At 45.5% G+C, this 17,760-nt stretch overlaps 2 protein-coding genes across 4 annotated transcripts in view; one reads left to right on the top strand and one right to left on the bottom strand.

Moving 5' to 3' along the window:
• Spen (spen family transcriptional repressor) overlaps positions 1 to 9,553 on the bottom strand; it is a 68,091-nt gene extending 58,538 nt beyond the window's left edge. For all 3 annotated transcript variants that reach the window (XM_005081085.4, XM_040757497.1, XM_013121245.3), the window contains exon 1: positions 9,287 to 9,553. In XM_005081085.4, the coding sequence (XP_005081142.1) occupies positions 9,287 to 9,369 (83 nt within the window). In that variant the 5' untranslated portion in view covers positions 9,370 to 9,553. The remainder of the gene's footprint in view (positions 1 to 9,286) is intronic.
• On the top strand, positions 8,271 to 10,492 carry LOC121144156. Its single transcript, XM_040757500.1, has 2 exons — positions 8,271 to 9,329; positions 9,547 to 10,492. Exons 1-2 carry the CDS (start codon positions 9,014 to 9,016, stop codon positions 10,011 to 10,013), a joined length of 783 nt encoding a protein of 260 aa, XP_040613434.1. The 5' UTR covers positions 8,271 to 9,013; the 3' UTR covers positions 10,014 to 10,492.
• Positions 10,493 to 17,760: the final 7,268 nt, after the last annotated feature.

Genomic DNA, 17,760 nt, shown 5'->3' with positions numbered 1-17,760 from the left:
GGGGCTGGTGAGATAGCTCAGAGGTAAAAGCACCCAGGTCCAGTTCTCAGCCCCCACATCAGGTGGCTCACTATGTTGGTCTGTAACTCCAGCTCCCACAGGCCCTCTTCTGGCCTCTTTCAGCACCTGCCCCTCAGCAGAATGATTTTTTTTTTTAAAGAAAAAAGGGTACTTTAGGCATTATAGCTTTGAACAGTCACTGGTGTTTGGAAACTAGGAAGAATTAGTCATTTTGGTATAGTTATAATGATAATAGTACTGTGGTATCGGTATCTTTAAATAGTCTAACATTGTGTAAGAACTGAAATATTAACAGATAAAATGAGACATCTAAGATTTGTTTCAAAACAATAGTTAGAAAACGCTAGAATGATGGCTTCTTGGTGAAAAGCAAGCACTGGCTGGGCAAGGTGGTACACCTGTAATTCCTAGCACTTGGGAGGCAGAGGCAGGGGAGTTTCTATGAGAGAACAGGCTTCTCTACACCGCAGCGTCCAAGTCATTCGGGGCTACAATGTGCCACCCTGCCTCAAAAGCAAATCAGAACAAAAGAGACTGTAATCCCAGCAGCACTAAGCGAGACTGAGACAGAAAATTGCTCCAAGAAACAGTCTATTGGAACTCAGCAGTAAAGAGCACCTGCTGCTCTCTCTTCCAAAGGACACGGGTTCGGTTCCCAGCACCACATTTGGTGGTTCACAACCATCTGTTAAACCCAGTTCCAGGGAATCCAATGTCCTCTCCTGACCTCTGTGGGCACCAGGCATGCATACAGTGCGTATACATACATTCAGGAAAACAAACACAGAAAGTAAAACAAGTTTTTAAAAGTGGTATCACTTTCTTCTTACAGTGGTTTGTACCTTTAATCCCAGCGCTCAAGAGGCAGAGGCAAGTGGGTCTCTGAGTTCTAGGCCAGCCTGGTCTACAAGTGAGACCCTGTCTCCAAAGGAGGGGCAGGTTATAAAGGAAAACAAGAAGAGCTCATGTTCAACTTCATAGTGAGTTCTAAAGCATAGTTGGCTACAGAATGAGACCCTATTGAAAGATACGAAAGAGGGGGGTGACTAAGGTTCACTAGGGTTTCTCTGAAGGTCAGAGTTGTATGTACGGCATATAATAAACTTCATGAAACTGCTTTTCCCAAGTCCACATTAAAGGATACTGCCAACTTCTAATGCCACCTTCTTTTTTTTTTCCCTTGCCGGCCTCATCATGCTGCATTCCAAGGAATTGCTAAGCCACCAGAGGCCATGTCCTCAGAAGTGGCAGGAATAGGAGGCAGAGTAACTGGGAGATCAGATACAAAGTAACTAGTGGGCAAAGCTATACTTATAAGGAAGAGAGTCAGGTTTCTCACTGTTGCAGAAGAAATTTATAAATACAGAAAAGGGGAGGTTAAAATCTTCTCATTCCCTGAGACAGATGAGTGGGTAAAAGGGCTTATTGTGAGCCGGGTGGTGGTGGCGCACTCCTTTAATCCCAGCACTCGGGAGGCAGAGGCAGGCGGATCTCTGTGAGTTCGAGGCCGGGCTGGACGGACAGCCTCCAAAAACAATACAGAGAAACCCTGTCTCATAAAAACTTAAAAAAAAAAGGGGGGGCTTATTGTGGGTGCCTTGTGATCTGAGTTTGATCCCTGAATCTCACAGTGGAAGAAAACCAAACCCCCCAAAGTTGTCCTCTGACCTACATACTACACACACAACACACACTCCCCCACAGCATGCTCAAGCCTGCACTCAGACACACTATACAGACACAAATATATATATAAACTCATTAAATTATATGGTACACAGACAGGTATGACTCAGTGAGTGAAGGTGCTTGCTACCAAGCCTGTCAACCAGCGTTCAATTCCCATGGGAGAAGGAAAAAACTGCAAGCTGTGTTCTAACTGCCACACACCTGCCACAGCAGACGTGAGTATATATAAGCACACACAAATAATATAAATTAAGACACAGCTGCACGCTCGTGATTATACAAATGACACACAACTCTGCAAAAAAGAAAAAAAAATCACCATGATGAGTGTGATCTTAATCTCTTCTACTGCCTCTCTTCCTGTCCAGAGTAGCCATCATTCTGTGTTTCTCCCCAATAAATCTCTTGTGTGAGGAGGGAAAAAAATCTAGATTTCTGAGGATGGAGAAATGGTTCAGCAGTTAAGAACACATACTTTTCTGGAAGATTCAAGTTCAAGCCTTAGCTGCCCATGGAAGGCAGCTCACAACAAAAATTGTTTGATTTATACATAACTGCATCCACAGGAAAAAATGTTTCTTCTAGACATGGGATGTTAGAAAGTAGTATTAAAAATAAGCCTTTGCAGGCTGGAGAGATGCTCAGAGGCTAAGAGCACTGACTGCTCTTCCAGGGGTCCTGAGTTCAATTCCCAGCAATCACATGGTAGCTCACAACCATCTACAATTCAATCTGGTGCCCTCTTCTGGCGTGTAGGCAGAACACTGTACATGTGATAAATATTTTTTTTTAAAAAACCTCCTATCTCTCCCACCCATCCATGCCTCTTTAAAAAAAAAGCCTTTGCCATACCTGAAACGCTTAAAAGAATGACAGGGATATAGTAGCTAGTTGCCCCTCCAAAAGAGGGGGTATTGGGGCCTCTCTCTTTAGAGTCCACCCTGGGTTCAAATTTATCCTCCCAAGGAAGGCAATCGCAGTAGCATGGGCTACAAGGAAGAGCTATCAGCCAGTTCTGGGGCTGCTGGATGGATGACTTGATAGAGACGACAAGGCAATAAATACCAGGTATCTCCCACCAAGTACCTGTCAGATACCAAGGGAAGACCACCCGTAAACCATCCTAGCTAGGCAAATTTTCTGTGTTGTTTTGTTTTAAGACAGGGTCTCACTACACAGCCCTGGCTATCCTAGAACTCACTCTACAGAATAGACAGATGGGCCTCAAACTCAGAGAGATCTGCCTGCCTCAGCCTCTCCAGTGCTGGGATCAAAGGCCATGCACGCGTCACTTTGTCTGGCTGAGCCAAGCAAACTCAAAAGCATAGTAAGAACAAGGACGGAGCAGTGCTTAGTGCTTAAGAACACTTAACACTCCTGTGGGTCTGGCTTCGAGTCCTAGCACCCACATGATGGCTCACAACCATATGAAACTCCAGTTCCAGGGCGGTTGGTGCCCTCTTCTGACCTCCTCAGGCACCAGGCATGAGGTACACACATACACATTCAAAACAGTTATGTACATAATATAAGTCTTCCAAATAAAGGGGAAAAAACCAACACCAGTGACTGGTGAACCAGGTTATCACGCCCAGATCCACTCTGAGGATGGAAACCCACTACCTCTGTGGTCTTCTTCCCAAGGATACAAGGCCTGATGTGGTCATAAGGAAGAACCAAAGAGACCCAGTCATCCTGAAGAAGGGAGAATCTGTTCTTTAAAACTCTGAAATGTAGGAATAGACTAGAAATAGAGCTCAGAGATAAAAGAGTGCTTGCCCCATTAGAAGGGAGGTGTACCGCTCCAAACTTAAGGAAACTATAGAGTCCAGACAGCTAAAAGGACTCCTGGCTAGGACTCTGAGTCAGTAGAGAGCATCTAATGGGTATATTTGCCTGTCCCTATAATTCCAGCACTCAGGAGGCTGAGGCAGGGACTCAAGGGGAGTTCAAAGTCAACAGGACTACAGAGTGAGACAGACAGGCCTTTTAATTCAGGCATTATCTCAGAATGCTCTAACTTCCTGAAATATGAAAATATACAAACTGGGTATAGTGAATAAACCTGTAATCCCAACACTCAGGAGGAGGCAGGGTGGGGAAAGGGGGTCTCTTTTCAAAGCCAGCCTGATTCCACAAAGCGAGACCGCCTCAAAAACAAACTGGAGTTTCTATACTTAAAATCGTAACTCATTGAATCCAAACACTCAAGTCAGAGAGGTAGCGCTGTTCACAGACTGCTTGCCTACCCTGCATGAAGCTTTAGGTTTGATGTTGAGAGCCATGTAAACCAGGCCTGACAGGTCACACTATTACCCCAGCACTTAGAAGGCAGAAGGCAGAAGGATCAAAATTCAAGGTCATCCTCAAACCAGCAAATTCAAGGCCAGACCCTGCCTCGAAAACACAAAGCAACCCAGCATGGTGGCTGAATCCCAGCAATTGTGAGGCAGAGGCAGGAGGCACTGGAAGCCAGACTGGGCTACATATTGAGTACCAGGGCCAGCCAAGAGTACATTAAAGAGACCCTGTCTCAATTTATTTTTTAAAAAAGTGCAGGTCGGTGGTGATGCACGCCTTTAGTCCCAGTGCTCAAGGCATAGGCAGATCTATCTCTATGAGTTCACGAACAGCTGTGAGTTCCAGGACAGCCAGGACTACACAGTGAAACCCAGTCTCCAAAAAAAAAAAAAAAAAAAAAAAAGGAAGAAAAGAAAAAGGGGGGAAAGTGAAAAATGGGGTGTCTAAATAGTCTACAGCAGAATGACAAAAATCCTAGCATAAATTCAGTGAATGTTTGGTTTATGCCACCACTGTCCAGCCTTTTTTTTTTTTTTTTTTTTTTTTTTTTAAGGGCAGGGTGCTGGGGCTCACAGACATCTTCCTGCATCTGCAGCTCTCTGGGATTAAAGGAGTTCAGCACCACGGGCTCTGACACTGTAACTTTTAACTTAGTGGACAGGGCCATGTGGGAGGGGAACTATCTGAAATATGCAAAGACGCACTGGAAACCAGTGTGCATGACTCAAAACATCACACTGGAAACCAGTGTGCATGACTCAAAACATCACACTGGAAACCAGTGTGCATGACTCAAAACATCACACTGGAAACCAGTGTGCATGACTCAAAACATCACACTGGAAACCAGTGTGCATGACTCAAGACATCACAAGCTGGGGGCACAAGAAATGCCTCACCACTTGCTACTCTTCCAGAAGACTCAAGTCCAGTTCCCAACACTCACATGGTGGCTCATAACCTTCTCTAATTTCAGTCCCAGAAGTCCACACCCTCTCTAGCCTCCTAGCCTCCGTGGGCACCAGACATGCATGCCATGCAGATTTATCGCAAGCAAAATACAGCATTTCACATAGTTTTTTTTACTTTTAAAAAAGATTTTTAAAAAGTCATCCAATAGTCAAATGTAGAAGCTTAATTTTTGTGTCTGCTCAAGTTTCATAGTTCATTCTGAACACTGGGATGGCTGAGACCCTGGTTCCATCCTCAGCTGAAATAAAGATAGAGAGCAAAAAAAAAAGTTATAGAAAAGATATATAATCTCCAACTGGACATTCAAGTTTTCATGAAGTAGTTTAAATACTTTTTAAAATGTGGTAGAGTCTAATGGGTCAGGCCTGTAATTCCAGAACCTGGCGGGTAGAGCATAAAGCCAGACTGGGCTATCCAATCAAATACTGACTACCATGGCAGCCCGGAATGAGAAAGACCCTGACTCAAAAATACTAACTAAAGTTAAAAACAAACCATACCAGAGATAAGTAAAATGCAACTAACTCCTCAAACTAAGGGAAAGCCTAAGTTGGAAACCACTTAGAAAAGCTTTGCTCCCATCACAACTACTATCTTTATAACATTCTACATAAAAATTTTCCAAAGCTTCAGTGTTAGTTAACAGGGCTAAAAATATCTCATAAACCAAGTCTGAAGCCTCTTCATAAGCATACTAAACAGTATAACCCAAAGCAACCAGGAGACTGAAAGCCAAGTGCCTTCTCCAAGACAAACGCCAACATGCTGCCTTGAAAGGAGCCCTATATGTTCCTCTAATCTGCCACACACATTTTTTACAAGAAATAAAATACATCTTAAGCATTCTATATTAATTTTAATGCTATTTCAAGATAACTGAATTTTCCTGAGCTTTTTTCAAAAAATAAGCCCACCATGAAAATAGATATTCAAAAATCACAATAATCAAAACTAGAGGTAACTCCACTGAAATCATCTGACCGGAAGCAAAGAAAGGGCACAGATATGATGGCATCTAAAAATATCCTTGTTAGAAAATAGGGATGAAGAAGCGCTGGTATTACTTTGTTGTGACCAAAAAGATACCTGAATGTTCATAATGACCTTTAACAGAAAAACCATTGTGCTAAAACATTTTAAATTAAAAAAGGATTGTTTAACCAGTCTCATTCTTTAACAAAATGTTTAAAGAAGGAACACCTCAGTCGACAACTACATAATATTTAACCTGTCTGTAAAGGACCGGGGGTGGATGGATGAGAAAAATCCAGTATGTGACTTACTTAAATCTGAAAATAAGGCAAAAACAATGTTTAGATCTTTAAGGGACTCTATTCATTTGCTCATTCTAATTCAAGGAGTCGCCTCTGCACACACCTCTCTCCTCCAAGACAGCAGCCAATTGTTGTGTAATTCCTCCCTCCAACGCTTCAACTCCGCTAATATACAAAGGAAAGGACTTTGCATTGTGGCCCTGTAATGAATCTTTGTTAACTAAAACCCTATTTAGAAACAGTCGTTTAATTTTCTTAATTTAGCATACGTAAAGTCATATAGAGAGGGAACACAGAAGACTTATTATATGCAAGAAGGTTAAGGCCAAGCTTTACAAAAGAAAATACTCTATGTTCTTTCTTTGGAACCCTTCTCTCTACCTTCTGTACAGTGAAAGCACTGATCAAAACACAAACTGAGAGGGAGACCCTTATTTTCGGCCTCCATGGCTGTATGACTAAGCCTCCATGGTTTTCTGTTGTCCTTTTAATCCAAATACCTACTGCAAAAGCCTAACCACTGTTAAAAGAACATTCCTCTTCAGAGCGTTTTATGTAATGTATTCCCAGTATACACCTCTTAATCCTGTAAAACAGTTATTAGTTAATGTTGCAATCAGCTAGGGAAAAGGGTAGAAGCAGGCACTGTGGTTCGGTTTTAATACAGGCTTCTCGTGGATTTTCTAATTCTGAGGTCTACAAGGCACAAAGGTTGAACGCCATTAAGTTTTCTTATCATTTTAGTGCCTTTTCATCCCTTTCGAGTCAATGATTCAAATTCTGTTTTCCTTCCTAGTAGCGATTACATTTAACAAAACACATTCCATGATACTGATAAAAGGCTGGGTAACTTAGCTCCACAGCTGGATCGCCTACAACATTTCTTGCAGGCAGAAAGATAAAGCAAGAAACCAGAAACAGGGAGTACCTGTTTGGGGCTAAGTGGAGGAACATGAGAACTGGGAATTCCAGGGTCAAGAGGGAGAGGGAGATTACTTTCTGTTACCTTCTCATGCTCTGCGCCCATTAAAGGTGTACTACCCAAATAAAATCCATTCCTTTGAAAGTGAGAACTGTAGCCTTTACAGGAAGAGTTTCGGGGACACATGTCTGCAGAGGCTTCAAATAACCCGCTTTTTACCAAGAGCATCTGCTTTTGCTCCATCTACATCAGGTAAATGCTGCTGTAAACGCAGGATCAGCAAAGTGCGGGTGAACCTTCTGCTAGCGCGGCGTTCCTCTGCTCGCCAGACAGCCCTCCTGCGCGCCTCCTCCCTCCCTCTCGTGCATTCTGAGCGGCTCCGCCGATTCCCACATAAAGTGGGTCCTGGCCGCCATCTTAGAGAGTCATTCACACCAGCCGGACCACGGCACCACGCTTCCACGCCTCCCAAAACTGTGCCCGACCACTTCCTCGCTGCTCTCCCACATCTTGCACAGGGGGTCAAACTCCAAGTCTGAGGCAAGCAGTGTATCTGAAATCTGCATAATGTGAAACGTCAAGTCTGACCACAGAACACAGGAGCAGAGCGAATGCGACAATGCACGTGTTTGCACGTCGGTGCGTTATCAATTTCCCATGCAGAGACCCACGGGAGATCCACCAGGAAATTAAAGGGAGCACTTCGCTGAGGGTTTCCACTGCCAAACAACCCGCTAAGTGTTTTCTCCTCAACATGGAAGATACGCTCCTAGAGGGCAGGGACCTGGGGCGAGTGAGGGGTGGAGCAGCCCCGGCAGAGAAAGTTCCCATCTGCTCGCGCTCCAGCTGCTGCAGTCCCCCTTGAGCCGGCGGCACGGAGGCCAACTGCGTCTCCCGGCCTCCCCCTCTCCCGCATCTCAGGAACAACGTAGTAAACACCGGGAGTCCCGGGCAGCGCGCACCTCCCCCAGGCCTGCGGAGGACAGCCCGGCAGGTTATGAATGGCCTCACTATGCCCAGCTCCTTTTCACACGCGGGCACGCGCACACGCGCGCCCCAGAGGCGAAGATTTAATACCCCGGTAACAGCAACGGCCAACAGAATCAATGGTCCCCCATCAGACGGAAAGAAAGGCGCTCACGCTCCCCAGGCCGCCTCAAAGGGGCTCCAGACCCGGCGGCACAACCCTGTTTCCCCGGGCTGACTCTAATAAGGATGCGCCCCTAATTTCACCCCCCTTCACCCACTAGATAAGTGGGAATTCAGAGTACGCCCAACTTGGAACCTTCCAGGGTATTGGCTATCAGGAAAAACTTAATTTCCACGAGCGATCACAGATTGCTGTTTTCTTTCTCAATGAGTCAAAGTATGAATAAATCCTCATTGTATGTAGGGTTGCATTCTGAGGCCTCTACCAGTTACCGGACACACGTTTCTTGGAGCAAGCAACAAGAGCTGAATGCTACCAACGCCTATGAAAAGCAACATTTATTTTTATCTTTCACACGCAAAAAGTATTTAGAGAAACTGAAAAGTCACACCTAATCGCTAAAGATTTGCACTTTTTTGGCTATTTCATTAACGAATTTGAAGGTGGACGATCTAGTGTAAAAACCGCTCGGTCACCAAGCGGCGCGGGAATGCATCCGCGGCGCCTTGGCGTCCACGCTCCCTTCCCCACGAGCCCCGGGACACAGGCAGCCCATCTAGCCGCAGCCGAGCACCAGGCAGCCCGCTCCACCCAGCCGCGCCGACAGCAGAAGCATCTACCGCTGCACTAATCTTCCGAGAGCGGTCCCTGCTCCGGGCGCCTGCCACCTCCCGGTGCCGCACGATGCCCGGCGCGGCTACCGGCGTCCGCACAGCCCCGACTCTGCGGGCGCTCCGGGACCCGGCCGACCGGCCGGCCGCGTTATACTGGGGAGCGGAGCGGCGCGCAAAGAGGCGAACCCGCGGGACCCACCGCTCCCGCTCCCTCGGTGGCCGCACGGCAGCCGCCCGCCCAGAAAGCCGGAGCCAGCCGCGCGTCGCCGCTCCGCCCGTGGCCAGCAACGGGCCGGAGAGGCGCCCGAGGTGCCAGCGCGGCCCCGGGCCTCGTGTCACTCACCGTTTGAAATGCTCGATGATCTTCTCTTCCCGTACGTTCTCCGGTAAGTTTCCCACCCAGAGATGCCTGGTTTCCCGGACCATGCTGGGCGGCGAGCCGGCGACCGTGGTGGCTGGCTCCCCCTCGCCGGCTTCGTACGCGGCCGTCAGCGCAGGGAGGCGGGCGCCGGGGCGGCGGCGGCGGCGGCTGCGGCGGTGGCGTCGGCAGCGGCGGCGGCTCCTCCGGCTCCCCCCGGTGCAGAGACCATCCCTTTCCCCCAGGTTCTGACTCTCGGGCCTCGCAGCTCCGCTCTGCCGCCACCACACACCCGAAGCCGACCCTCGCGCTCCGGCGGCGCATGCGCGCGGGCGGCGGCGGGCGGGGGAGCGGGAGGAGGGGCGAGCGAGACCCGGGCGGCCGCGACTACGACGGAGCCGGCGCTGTGGCTGCCGGACGCTTCCCACCGGCGCGCGTGGCCCGCCTCCCGCCGCCTGGCCACCGCCCCCTGGCCGCGGGCGCGCGCGCGTCCTCCCGCCCCGACGCCGAGTTCCTCCCAGCTGGCGCGCAGGCGCGCGGAGCCCCGAAGTGGGAGGAATGCGGAGCCGGGAAGCGGCGCCCGCGCACTCTGCTTACTGCGCAGGCGCGACGCGCGGCGGGAGGCTGGCTGCCCGAGGCGTCCAGGGATGCTGGGGCAGCTTCTCCCCGCGGGCAGGCTTTGCTCTGGGGAAACAGGAGAGAACCGGGTTAGCTTCGAGGCACAGCGGTTTCTAGAGGCCAAAGTCCCCAAGCCTGTCCGCCCTGTGTCCCGCCCCTGACCGTTTCCGGACGCCTGGATCCCCGCCTGCTTGGGAAAGTGGTCGGGACCAAGACGCCCTTTTCACCGCCCAGACAAGGGAACTACCGCTGCAGAAACCCATCCCTCCCAAGAATCATTGGCTTGTAACATTAAGCAACTTTTTATATAGGAGCTTGCGAAACCTTTTCCAAGATGTCTCTTTGCTCATCGTTACCGTACACAGGAACTAGAGCTGAAATGATACAGGCGTCTCATACAGTTACCCGCGGAGAGTTTGTTATCTAAACAGGGAGGGTTAGACCTCCAGCCTTTCCAAGCTTTTGAAACTGCAGTTGACCTTTTATATCGAGCCCTCTTACAATGCAACTGTAGAATAACAGGGGGGAAATCTAGCTCATGAAAACAGTCAGCAAACTCATACTTTAACTCTTCATACACAAAAATAAAATGGTGCTTCAGGTACATCCTAGACTCTTTTTATGTTCAAAGTGCATAGAACACTCAGTCTAGGGTTCTGACTAAGGACCTCGCCTAACAAGGGCTCTAATCATTGAGCTACAGTCCCAGTGCTTGCTGTTGCTTTTTTGTTTGTTTGTTTGCTTGCTTGCTTGGCATAATTTGGAAGAGTCTTTCAGAGCAGTTGTTTGTATTCTGGGAAAGGGACTCATACTAGCTCAGGCTAGTCTCAAACATCTAATTCTGCCTCAGCCTCCCGGTACTGAGACTACAGAACTGACCACCATACTGCTACACCAACTGAATGCAGTATTTTGCATTGGGAAAATCATAAACAAAAGCAATACTATCTGGGGTCACTTGCACATAATTGTTTCTTTTGTTCTACAAAGGGTGAACTGCTAGCTTTTTTCTTTCTTATTTGTTCATTTTAGTCTGCCACACAGTCTAAGTTTCCGGATGGTGGTGGAATCTGAGTATAAGACGCAGTACCCTTTCTTGTATTGGTTTAACACTCTATACTGGATTTAATATACCTGACTTCAGCCAGTTTGATCACTTGAAATGATTTTAGGACATTCACAGAACTAAACAAGTCCCCAAATCCATACATTACAAATGGGAGCCAGCACTTCAGAGGCGAAGGGGAAATCATTTACTCAAAGCCAGCCTGAGCTGCAGAGTAAATCCCTGGCTCAAGACAAAAAACAAAACAGAGGTCTGCTACTGACACAGCTCAGTTGGGAAAGTACTTCGGGAGCATGGAAGAAGCCCTGGTTTTAGCTGGATGGTGCATGCCTTTAACTCCAGCACTCGGGAGGCAGAGGCAGGATAATCTTTCTGAGTTCCAGGACAGTCAGGGATACATAGTGACACCCTGTCACAGAAAAAAAAAAAAATGAAAAAAAAATCCAAGTACAGGGAGCCATTGAATAACTCAGGTAAAAGTGCTTCCCACCAAGCTCCAACCTCACATGGTGGGAGGACAGAACCAACTCCTTCCAGTTGTGCTCTTACCAACACATGAGTGCAATGGCTCATACACACCCGGAAAAATAAGTAAATGGGGGAGGAGCAAAACACCGAGAGAAAAACAAGTGGATTCAGTAATCACTGGCTTGCTTCTGATTTCTGACCTTTTCTATTGCAAAAGCTGTTGATTAACAATGCAAGGGACAAGCAAGTAATTTTTGCATAGCCGGGAATGGAGTGTTTCATTTTCTCAGTGCTTTGCATTTTTTGCTGGCAACACATCAGGAAACACTGGTAAAGCTGTTTTCCGTTTCCATCAGTGTTACAAAATACTTAAGGGGGATGTCTTCATGAGCCTGTATTTTTGTAAGTTTCCATAGAATGGGAGACCAAAACAAAGAGGAACAAACAAAAAAGCAGTCTACTTAATTTTCTGCTTTCTTTTTTCTTTTTTAAGTCTTAGGTCAAGACTGGAGAGATGACTCAGCAGTTAAGAGTGATTACTGTTCTTTCAGAAGTCTAAGTTAGGTTCTCAACACTCAGTATGGCTCACAGTTAATCACATGTAACTGCCCATGTATTCCAGGCCTCTGACTTCTTTTTTTATTTTTTTTATTTCATCCAACTTTATTTTATGTGAATTGGTGTGAGGCTGTTGGATACCCTGGAACTGGAAATACAGACAGTTGTGAGCTGCCATGTGGGTGCTGGGAATTGAACCCAGGTCGTCTGGAAGAGCAGCTACTGTTCTTCACCACTGAGCCGTTGCTCCAGGCAGCCTCTGACTTGTTAAGGGCATCTTCATGATCCTGATCGAACCCACACAAGAAACACACACATAATTAGAAATAAAAACAGAGATGAACATGGGGTTTCATGCCTTTAACCCCAGCACTCAGGAGGCAGAGTTCTGCAGGCAGATCTCTGAGCTTGAAGCCAGCCTGGTCTACAGATCAAGTTCCAGGAAAGCCAGGGAAACCTAGAGAAACCTGTTTTAAAAAAAAAACTAAGTAAATAAATCTTAGTAACTGATGCTCATAACAAAAGGAGAAACAGAAGGGTTTCAGGTCTAACCCACCACATCACTGCAAAACCTATGAAAATGTAGGTTGTGGTTCTCCTGTGAAAATGGATGAACTGCATTTCATTAGAATATTAGAGAGAATTCAGAAAGGTGACATTAAAGCAGTGTCATTTGCAAAGGGGAATTAAAATAGATTTGCTTTTAATCAAGTCCTATTTTCACACTGTGAAGAGCTGCTGTATTTAGCATGCTAGACATGCTCAAAGAGTTCAGTCATGCGTAGTGGAAGCCAAGATGGGGAAAGCTTCTGAGCCCTAGACACAGGCTTTGAACATTAACATAGACACTAGAGTGGATAAATTAATATCCCTGCTGAGGCAGTAGGGCAGAATAATCACCAGATATTTAATAAAGACAGTTATACACTGAATCCCAAGCTGTTGAAATTAAGCTGTTTGATAAGAAGGCATGTACTTAAAATATATGCATCTCTTCTAAAAGCTATCATATAAAAAAAATACATCAACTAGCTCTAAAATGACCGAAGCCCTAAGCACATGAAAACAGGACAATAGCAATCTCTGACTAGCTCGTTATAACCAAGGATGGGGTTGTTCCCCAAAAATAATTAAAAAATAAAAGTATTTGAATTATTGCTATTTCTGAGAGTCTAGTGGTGAAAGAGAACATTCTATAAGCAAAGTATTGAGCAGCCTGGGGAAATTATTGAAAAGTTTCTGTACCCAGATAAGCCTCTCTGCTGATGCAGCAATCCAAATCAAACCGAATTTTAAAGACCACGTTTAATGGATACAATGCTCCTGGATGGCCTTCCAGCTCCCCAGGGAGGAGACAGTAAAGAGAGACAGAAAAACTACAAGCCTATTTTCTGGGAGAATTTTAAATACCCTGTGGGAGTGGTCTTGAGCATCTCTAGGGGAGGGGTCATCATTGAGTGAACTTCCTAAGATGCAGCAGGGTTTGGAGAGAGATAGGGGAGAGGGGCTAGAGTAGAACTTCCACCAGAACATCCCAGACTTGTATGGGTATATGGATGCCAGGGGCTGGGGTGAAGCTTCCACCATAACAATTACCTACATAAATTACAAGACTCCCAAAAGGTGGAGATTGTCTACCTAGTCCTGTAGAACACTCTTGCAGGAAGCTAATATTTCTCTGTCTATGTTCATCACTCGCAGAGAACTAAATAGTGTATCCTATGTCCTTTCTAGCTTACCAGAAACAGAATAACTGTCTTTCTTAGAGAATCAGTCCCTAACTTTCTACCCTTCTTTTTCCTAAGACAATTGTTCAGGGGAAGATTTTGCCCTTTGTACAAATGCTGCTGCTATGTCTTTTTTTTTTTTTTTTTTTTTTTTTGGTTTTACGAGACAGGGTTTCTCTGTATTGTTTTGGAGGCTGTCGGTCCAGCCTGGCCTCGAACTCACAGAGATCCACCTGCCTCTGCCTCCCGAGTGCTGGGATTAAAGGCGTGCGCCACCACCGTCCAGCCCTCATATGCTTTCGAACTCAGTAACATAGAAGAAATCCCAGCACTCGGGAGGCAGGGGCAGGCAGATCTCTGTGAGTTCGAGGCCAGGCTGGACCGACAGCCTCCAAAACAATACAGAGAAACCCTGTCTCGAAAAACAACAAAAAAACCAGAATTATTAATATTTGTGGAATTAGGCTGAAAATACACTAGAGGAATACTTATAATGTAAATCATGGTTGTCTTGGGTGATAGAATCTGAAGTTTTTTCTTGTTTGAGAATAGCTTCCCATGACTAAGAATGACCTAAAATCTGGGCGGTGGTAGCTCATGCCTTTAATCCCAGCATTCGGGAGGTAGAGGCAGGTGGATCTCTGTGAGTTCAAGACCAACCTGGTCTACAAGAGCTAGTTCCAGGACAGGTTCCAAAGCAATACAGAGAAACCCTGTCTTGAAAAAACAAACAAACAAAAACAAGAATGGCCTAAAAGTTGCCATATAATTAAGGATGGCCTTGAACTAATCATACTGTCTCTATATTGGGATTATAGGAATGAGCTGCTTTGACCAGCTAGAACATATATTAAATAGACATACATACATACATACATACATACCAAAACACAAAGCTAGATATGGTGGCACACACCTTTAATCCCAGCACTTGGGAGGCAGTGAGTTCCAGGACAGCCAGGGCCACACAAAGAAACCCAGTGTCAAAAAACCAATAAGTAACCAGAAATTCCTCTGCATTTTCTAAACTCCTCTTCACTTTCATAATTGGAAAGAAAAAGTCATAGCAAAATTACTTTGGGGGCCGGGCGTTGGTGGCGCACGCCTTTAATCCCAGCACTCGGGAGGCAGAGGCAGGCGGATCTCTGTGAGTTCGAGACCAGCCTGGACTACCAAGTGAGTTCCAGGACAGCCTCCAAAGCCAGAGAAACCCTGTCTCGAAAAACCAAAAAAAAAAAAAATTACTTTGGGGTTACTAATTTTGCACTGTAGGGCTGGGGATCAAACCCAGAGTTTCTGTGCATACCATCTGAGCCACAGATCACCAGTCCAGTGAAATGATTTTTGGAAGTCAGCGGCTCAGTCAATTAAGGGTTTCTCTGAATACTTGACTACAATAAATCAACACATACAATGGATCGCATAATGAACAAAGTGTTAATGTCATTAGCATATACAATCATAGATCATTTTGTTTGTTTGAGCTGGCCTGGACTCCTTATGCTTGCCTCTGCCAGTGTTGGGATTAATGACATTTGACACTATACTGCCCCATTCATCCTTTAAAAACCCAAGTGCAGTGTTAATCTCCACTTTAAAAAAAAATAAGGAAGCCTGGGCAGTGGTGATACAGGCACTCAAGGGGCAGAGGCAGGCATATCTCTGAGATTGAGTCTAGCCTGGGCTATAATCGGGACTACAAAGAGAAACCCTGTCTGGAAAAACAAAAACAAACAAGAAAAAAAACAATAGGGAAACTCTGCCATAAATGATACACATTATCCAAATACCCTAGATCTAGGAAATTTTAACTTTTGGAGACAGGGCTTCTCTTTATAGCTTTGAAGCCTGTCCTGGAGCTTGTTCTATAAACCAGGCTGGCCTTGAACTCACAGTGATGGAAATTTTAACTTTTTAAAAAAAGATTTACTTATTTATTATACACACACAGTATTCTGCCTGCATGTACACCTGCAGGCCAGAAAAGGGCATCAGATCTCATTATGGATGGTTGTTGAGCCACCACATGGTTTCTGGAAATTGAACTCAGGTCCTCTGGAAGAGCAGCCAGTGCTTTTAACCACTGAGCCATCTCTCCAGCCCCGGAAATTTTAACTTTTAAGCTATCAGGAAGCAAGCAGAATGAGTAATACAAATTCTGATTTTTTTGACCAATTCACAGAAGAGTATTCAGGTGTATTTGGCAAAATATTAGAAACCAAAATACCAAGTAAAATGTGGTTAGCTGCTTATCTATGTGTTAAAGCTTTCCACAGATTTAGTTTTTCAGTTCCTTTATAGCTCCTCTTAGAAGACTGGTTCTAGTTTAAAGGATGCAAACAAAGTAGGACTCATGTATTCATTCCAAGTGTGTTTTAAACTGGGCATAGTGGCTCCTGTGACTCCACCATTAAGGGAATGAGAGAGGGAGGGAAGAAGGGAGGGAGGAGGGAGGGAGGGAGGAGGGAGGGAGGGAGGGAGGAAGGAAGACAAGAAAAACTACTTACATTTGAATCCAACATTTGCAATTTAACATCAATCTCATGTTCAAGGCCAGCATGGGCTCCATGAGACCCACTCTCAGGGCAGGGAAAGTGCAATGTATCTCTGTTACATTCAAGTATGCACAACTAAAGATGGCTTTTTTTTTTTTTTTTTTTTTTTTGGTTTTACGAGACAGGGTTTCTCTGTATTGTTTTGGAGGCTATCAGTCCAGCCCAACCTCAAACTCACAGAGATCCGCCTGCCTCTGCCTCCGGAGTGCTGGGATTAAAGGCGTGCGCCACCACCGCCCGGCTAAAGATGGTTTTTTAACAGGGTGCTGGAGATTCAAACTTAGGTGCTCTTGCTTGCACAGCAAGCACTCACACCCACTAAGCCATCTTCTGGGACCCAAACATACAAATTTTGATAGAAAATATTCAGGCTTTTTGTTTGTTTGTTTGGTTGGTTGGTTGGTTTTGTTTTTCGAGACGGGGTTTCTCTGTGGCTTCGGAAGCTGTCCTGGAACTATCTCTTGTAGACCAGGCTGCTCTCAAACTCAGAGATTCGCCTGCCTCTGCCTCCCGAGTACTGGGGTTTAAAGCGTGTGCCACCACCACCCGGCCAATAGAAAATATTCAGACATAACTCTTTTTTTTTCTTGCCATATGCCTCATAATTCCTGGGAACCATCTAACTTATATTTGGAAAACACTTTAAGAAAGGAGGATGCCTCAAGATAACTTTCTCTGAAGAGCCTAAATGAATTTTAAAATTCAGACTCATTCACTGACAAAAAGACACTAAATGTGTTTTCCTCTCCTCCACACATCTGCATTTTAGCACACACCCAAACTTTAAAGATTGTTTAAAGTCATCCTAAGAGTGTGGCATTAAAGGATACCTTTGCCATTCATAGTTGTCACCTTAAAGAAATGTCCCCCTAAGATCAGTTTGATGGCTCACACATTTGGTTTCAGTACCTGGGAGGTAGAGGCAGGCAGATATCTTTATGAGAGCAGTCTGGTTTACATAGCAGAGTTTTAGGCCAGCCAAAGCTACATATTGATACCTTGTCTCAAAAAACAAAAACAAGAGGGGCTGAAGAAATTGCTCAGCAGTTAAGAGCACTGTCTGGACCTGGGTTCAATTCCAGGTAGCTCACACCTGCTTGTAACTCCAAGATGTGACACCCTCAGAGACATATACATGCATGCAAAATACCAATGCAAATGAAATAAAAATTAAATTATAAAAAAACATAGAAATCTTACTCGACGATGTAATCCAAAAGTGATTTGACACTTTTAAAAACGATATTTGATTTGAAAGACTTTATTAAATCACAATTTCTAGGCAGAGGCAGGTGGATCTCTGTGAGTTCGAGGCCAGCCTGGTCTACAAGAGCTAGTTCCAGGACAGCCTCCAAAGCCACAGAGAAACCCTGTCTTGAAAAACCAAAAAATAAAAAATAAAAAATAAAATCACAATTTCTGTTCACAGAAGGTGCGACAGGGATTCTCCGAATTTACAGAATGTAT

The sequence above is a fragment of the Mesocricetus auratus genome, unplaced genomic scaffold, assembly GCF_017639785.1.
Source record: "Mesocricetus auratus isolate SY011 unplaced genomic scaffold, BCM_Maur_2.0 Super-Scaffold_100014, whole genome shotgun sequence".
In the NCBI taxonomy this organism is placed as follows: Eukaryota; Metazoa; Chordata; class Mammalia; order Rodentia; family Cricetidae; genus Mesocricetus; species Mesocricetus auratus.
This window is presented reverse-complemented; position numbering and strand designations above follow the sequence as displayed.